The sequence below is a fragment of the Myotis davidii genome, unplaced genomic scaffold (assembly GCF_000327345.1).
Source record: "Myotis davidii unplaced genomic scaffold, ASM32734v1 scaffold327, whole genome shotgun sequence".
NCBI lineage: Eukaryota > Metazoa > Chordata > Mammalia > Chiroptera > Vespertilionidae > Myotis > Myotis davidii.
Window position 1 is genome coordinate 1,283,416 of NW_006298628.1, and position 6,429 is coordinate 1,289,844.

Genomic DNA, 6,429 nt, shown 5'->3' on the forward strand with positions numbered 1-6,429 from the left:
AATTGCCGGGAACAGGAAGAAATCTCAGCCTAGTCAGGGGTGGGCAAACTTTTTGACTCGAGGGCCACAATGGGTTCTTAAACTGGACCGAGGGCCGGAACAAAAGCATGGATGGAGTGTTTGTGTGAACTAATATAAATTCAAAGTAAACATCATTACATAAAAGGGTACGGTCTTTTTTTTTTTTTTAGTTTTATTCATTTCAAACGGGCCGGATCCGGCCCGCGGGCCGTAGTTTGCCCACGGCTGGCCTAGACTAAGTCTCTAGCCCCCAAGTCAGAATTCCCCGCTCCACAAAGGAGCCCAGACAAAGGAGAGGACCACAGTCAAGACAGGCTCCAGAGGTCTTGTCAGGCTTCTTACATACAACCAGGCGGCCATTTCTGCACGTGAAAGGCCAGGGGAGGACCAGCAGGCTCTGGGTCTTTTCTGAATTCTTCTTCCCTCCCTCTTCCCTGCTTGCCCTTCCCCCTCCCCCTCCTTTTCTCACAGGGAAAGGCTGCAGGGAGAGGGAACTGGGGAGGAAATTCAGGAAGGCCTCTGAGGCTCCTGACACCCCAAACATATCCTGGCTGCCAAAAGAGAAGGGGCAGGGCTTGCTCTGATCTTGCCCACTGTTGTCAGAGTCCGGCAGGCAGGCCCTGTGCTGGATACACACAGGGGTCGGCCAGCATCGCTCAGCCCCTTCTAGGTCCCGCCCTGCATGGTAGGGGCTGGAAGCCTGAGAGCTGGGTCCCTCAGAAGCTCTTGACAGCCAGGAGTTACTTTAGAGACCACCAGTGAGAGGCACTCGCAGACACCACGACTCCTGCCCTGGCTGCGGTGGGCACACTGGATGCCAGTTCCCAGACCTCCGACAGGGGTCTTCCCGTCCATCTCTCTGTAGGTGGTCCCCTGGGGATGCCAGGGCTGGGCAATGATGAGAGCTGAGATGTCTGTAAGTGTCAGTCCAGCCCCCAGCCCACCCAGGACTCTGTCCTGGACTGCAGGGACATCCGTCACCCTCCTGGCTCAGGGGAGGGCCTTTTCTGCTGCCAGGCCTCTTGGAGTCGAGGTAGAAGGGTCAGCAACAGCGAGTCCAGCACAGCCAGACCTTCCCAGGAACACCGAAGACCCCTAGAAAACCAAGAGGCCCGGCTGCGGCTGCCTCCTCTCACCGATTTCAATGCCCCCCGTCTACCAGGGCCAATGGCACCCGCAGGCCCTTCCCCATCAGCGTTGCTCACTTTTCCCAGGTGTGTGGATGGTAGTCAGGGCTCCCTGTGACTTCTAACCACCCTCCCCCCGCCAGCATACCTGTGATCCAGCAGCAGCAAGCCCCGCTCCAGCAGCCTGTTCACCTCCTCGCTTGCTCCAAACACGTCCCCCAGGGTCAGCTGGGCCTCAAACTGCTGCCAGTGCTGGGGAGACCAGAAGGGTCAGAGGTGCGGGGCTCCTCTGGGCCATGTGTCTGGGGGCGTGGTGAGGGGTGAGGGAGGGTACAGTCCAGCACAGGGATCTCAGCCAACTGACTCTCATGCACACCAGGCCCAGGCCAACAGGCCAGGAGGGATGTGGGCACCTTCACTCCTCCATGTTTAGGCCGAAAGCCAGGTCTCCCTCGATTCACCCCTGACCCCCACCCCCTGCTGCTCAGGATATGGCCAGGGCTTCATAGGCCTGACTTCATCCAGAGCAGCTTGAGTTGGACTGATGGTTACTGCACTTCCCATCTGAGTGTTCAGTGCTACTTAAAACATCTGAAGCCCTTAATCTAGTCTATTCCCCCACACAGCTGAGAAAACGGAGGTTCGGACAGGTGAGAGGATGTGTGCTCAAGGGTGCAGTAGAAGGGCCTAGAGCCTGGGTCTCTGCAGCCCTCGTCCAGAGTCCTCACCATTGCACCACACTGCCCACCAGGCCTCAGCTGGACTAAAGCCCAACCTCCAGCTGCCAGAGGGATGGGAGGGTGTGTGTGTGTGTGTGTGTGTGTGTGTGTGTATGTGTGTGTGTGTAAGAGATTATGCACAGCTTAGGAGGAAGCCATGTGCCGGAGCCCCTGGACCCCTTACCTGGTGAGTGATTCCTACGTCTGTGCGTAGCCCCATCGCCAAAACCTCCTCCAGCCTGAAAGGAAAACCATCAAGGGGTCTTGGAGGGGAGACTTGTGCTTCTCCCAGCCTTCAGGCCCTATGCTGGGGGGAGAGGGGTGTATGGGGGGCTTAGGAGGACCATGCAGTAGGGGACAAGGCAAGAAATGAGAAGGTGCACGTGGAGGTGGTTCTGGGGCCGCAGGGGAACCCGGGAGAAGTGCCCTGTGCCCTCAGATGCTCACAGCTCCAGCTCGCCCAGGGAGACGCGCTTCCGGGTGCCGTGACCGAACAGCTTCACCTCCTTCATCCAGTTGTCAGGCTCCAGGGTCTGGATCCGAGCCTCCCGAGCCAGGCCCCCGGCCCCCTGGGGCACAAATCGCCCATGGGCCCCTGACAACATCAACAATCACACCCACTCATGCCAGCGAACACGGCGTGCCTGCCAGATGTCGTCAGTGGTTCTCAAAGTGGGATCCCCGGACCCACAGCATCGAATATGCTAGAAGCCTACATTTGTGGGCCCTTACTCCCGCCCTGTGCAACCAGAAATTCTGGAGGTGGGACCCAGCCACCTGGGTTTTAACAGGCCTTCCAGGTAACTCAGCGTGTGCTATAGCCTGAGAACCACGGTGCCCGGCATCATCAAGCACCTCACAATACACACTCAGCGGCATCCCCTTTTGCCGCGCCGTACATATGAGAAAACAGAGGTCAATAAGCGGCCCAAGATCACACAACCGTGACATTCCACTCCTGAGCCGCCCCTCCTACGGTTCACCAGGCCCAACTCACCAGGCCCAACGCCAATGTACTGGCCGCACTGCCAGTAAGTCCAATTGTGGGTACTAAGCGCCCCCTGTGGGGAGGGAGGGAACAGTCAGGGCCGAGCCAAGCTGGCAGCCCTGCTGCAGCTCAGGCAAGGGGAACCCGGTTAAAGGGTGCCCCCACCTCAGACCTCGAGGACCCCGCTGAGACCCTTCTCCCCACAGTGCCACTTTCCCAGGGCACCCTTTAGCCTGCCCACTCCCCACCGTCAGCCATAAGCCCCAGGACTCACATGCCGAGCAAAGTTGGAGACCTCGTACTGGCGGAAGCCGGCCTCCCGAAGGAGCGCCCGTCCCTCCTGGTACATCTCTGCAGCGCGCTCGGGGTCCGGGGCGGGAAGGGCACCCCGCTGCACCCGGGTGAAGAGGGCCGTGCCCCGCTCCAGGGACAGCTGGTAGAGGGAGACGTGGTCGTCACAACGGCGCAGCAGTTCCTCCAGCTGCCGGAGCCAGGGTCCCACCTGCTGGGCCGGCAGCCCCAGCATCAGGTCCACGGACACGCGCCCGGGGAACAGGCGCCGGGCCTCTGCCAGTGTCCGCAGAGCGTCGCCGGCCGAGTGTGTCCGCCCCAGCAGCTGGAGCTCATTGTCATCCAGGGACTGGGGAGAGAGGCTCTGTAAGCGCACAGGCCGGCTCAGGGCGAAACCCAACCACTTGACTGACCTTACTGGAGACCAGGGGTGGGGAACCTTTTTGCTGCCAAGGGCCATTTGGATATTTATAACATCATTCACGGGCCGTGCAAAAATGATCAACTTAAAAATTAGCCTGCTCTACTTGGTCAAATATGTAATTCACTCACCCCCAATGCCTGGGCAAGGCCAGACCAAACACCGAGGGCACACCATTCACTGAAGGGTCGCGCACTATGTGCCAAGCATTTTTATGCAACGTCTAATTCATCCTTATAACCCTCCAACGTCCGCTCCAAATTTACACATGAGAAAACAGATGTCCAGAGATGTTACGTCACGTGCCCAAGGTCACACAGTGGCAAAGTCAGACCTGGAATTTGGGACTGCCTGGCCCCAAAGCCAAGAGTCTTTCTTAATTTTATTTGGAACCTATAGAATATTTCAAACCTATAGAAATGTTAAAAAAAAAGTCAATGAACACCATCTAGATTCACCAACTCACATTTTGCCACATACGCTTTCTCTCTCTATAAATGCACACACATAGTATGATGACGTTGACCCACTGGAGAGTAACTTACAGACCAGCACTACGGAAATGTTCTCTACCTGCACTGTCCAATACAGTAGGCGTTCACACATGTGGCTATTTACATTTTAATATAATTAAATTTAAATAATCACATTCCAAATGTTTACTGGCATTTGGTCAGTGCGGCTATAGAACATGTTCGTAGAGGACGGTAGCCACCGGCCACACGCTAGTGAGCATTTGCAAGTGGGTTATTTAAATGCAATCAACTTAAATATTGTGCCCTTTCACCCCGAAATAGTTAAGTGTGTACTTCCTAACAACAAGAACATTCTCTTACATAACCACAAGCCAATTACAGAGTTCAGGAAACGTAACATCGACACGATGCCATTAGCTAATACACAGTCATATTCAAATCTGGCCAGCTGTCCCAATAATGCCTACTGTAGTAATTTCCTCTTCCCACCCCACTCTAGGACCCAATCAGGGGTCACACATGGCACTCAGCTGTCATTGTCTCATTCGTTGCCTTTAGTCTAGATCAGTGATGGCGAACCTATGACACGCGTGTCAGAGATGACACGCGAATTCATTTTTTTGGTTGATTTTTCTTTGTTAAATGGCATTTAAATATATAAAATAAATATCAAAAATATAAGTTTTTGTTTTACTATGGTTGCAAATATCAAAAAATTTCTGTATGCGACACGGCACCAGAGTTAAGTTAGGCTTTTTCAAAATGCTGACACACCGAGCTCAAAAGGTTCACCATCACTGGTCTAGATCCTTAGCCTTCCTATATCTTTCATGAAGAGTATGGGCCAGGTATTTTTCAAAATATTGCTTACTGAAGAAATTCTAGAGATCTGCTGTTCACCACTGTCCTAACAGTTAACAGATTTTTACTGTATACTGTATACTAAAAATTTGATGAGATTAGATCAACCTCATGCTATCAGCTCTTACCACACATACAAAAAGCCTTTTTCCTTTTAACTTTCTTATTGACACATCGTTTTGTTGTTCCACTTATTTATGCATTCACGGGTTGATCCTTGTATGTGCCCAGACTGGGGACTGAACCCACAACCTTGGTGTATCAGGGCGGCACTCTAACCAACTGAGCTACCCAGCCACGGCAAAAAGTCTCTTAACTTAGGTTTCTTTACAATTAGAGTCCAGATAGGCATGCATCTGGGGCCACACTATCTCATCAATGACGTGTCCCTTTCAGTATGTCCCATGAGAGCAAGGCTCTGATCCCAAACCCTACGGTAAGTGGTGCATGTATTAGAAATGGAGAAAGCAATTCTGCATATGAAAACACGAGAGGCCAACCTGAGAAGGTTCTATTCCTCCCTACTTCAACACCTTCAGTGGTTCCCTGTAAACCACTAGGCCAGGGGTGGGCAAACTTTTTGACTCGAGGGCCACAATGGGTTCTTACACTGGACCGGAGGGCCGGAACAAAAGCATGGATGGAGTGTTTGTGTGAACTAATATAAATTCAAAGTAAACATCATTACATAAAAGGGTACGGTCTTTTTTTTTTTAGTTTTATTCATTTCAAACGGGCCGCATCCGGCCCGCGGGCCGTAGTTTGCCCACGGCTGTACTAGGCAAACCCAAACTCGCTGGTATGGTGCTGAAGGCTTCCTTGTCTCCAGCCTCTCATCACAAGGAATGACTCGTAGCTCCCCCAAAACATGCAAAGCTCCTCTATATCCTGTGTCTTTCCCTCCCACACCCTCTCCCTTGGTGAACTCCTCCTCCTCATTCAAACATCACCGGTCTGGGAGGGCTTCTATGATTTCATCAGACGGAGATGCCCTTCGGTCTGTACTCTGAAAGCCTTCTGTAGAGACCACCCCCCTTACCATGCTGCAAAGAGCTGACCACCTGCTTGCTTTCTGCTGTGTCTCCGATCATGTAACAAATCTTTTCTGAGCATCTACTATGTGCCAGGCACTATGGTGGGTGCTTGGAGCACTGTGGTCTGGCACAGAAGCCGACAAGAGCATAATTACAAAAGCGTCAGCAAACACTCTTCAGTACCTATTAGGCCTTGGCACCCAGAAGGGGCTCAATAAATGTTTGTCCAAGCATGAAGGGGCCTGGAGAGTGTCAAGCTAAGTGAAATAAGTCAGTCAGAGAAAGACAAGTATCACATGATCTCACTCACATGTGGAATCTAAGTAACAAAATAAACTGATAAGCGGAGTGGATCCCGAGACATGGAAGCGTGGAACAGAGTGCGGAATCTCAAGAGGGAAGGTGTGGGATGGTGGGTGGGTGGGAGGTAATCAACCAAAGACCTTGTATGCATAACTCTTGGACACAGACAATAAATAGGGTGCTGAAGG

General features: G+C 52.8%; 1 protein-coding gene across 1 annotated transcript in view; it reads right to left on the bottom strand.

Moving 5' to 3' along the window:
• Positions 1 to 321: 321 nt before the first annotated feature.
• Positions 322 to 6,429, bottom strand: part of RSAD1 (radical S-adenosyl methionine domain containing 1) — an 8,202-nt gene continuing 2,094 nt past the window's right edge. The window contains exons 6-11 of the mRNA XM_015570771.1: positions 3,130 to 3,495; positions 2,865 to 2,928; positions 2,315 to 2,462; positions 2,052 to 2,106; positions 1,297 to 1,400; positions 322 to 1,116 (exon numbers count right to left, since the gene is read on the bottom strand). Of these exons, the coding sequence (XP_015426257.1) occupies positions 999 to 1,116; positions 1,297 to 1,400; positions 2,052 to 2,106; positions 2,315 to 2,462; positions 2,865 to 2,928; positions 3,130 to 3,495 (855 nt within the window). The 3' untranslated portion in view covers positions 322 to 998. The remainder of the gene's footprint in view (positions 1,117 to 1,296; positions 1,401 to 2,051; positions 2,107 to 2,314; positions 2,463 to 2,864; positions 2,929 to 3,129; positions 3,496 to 6,429) is intronic.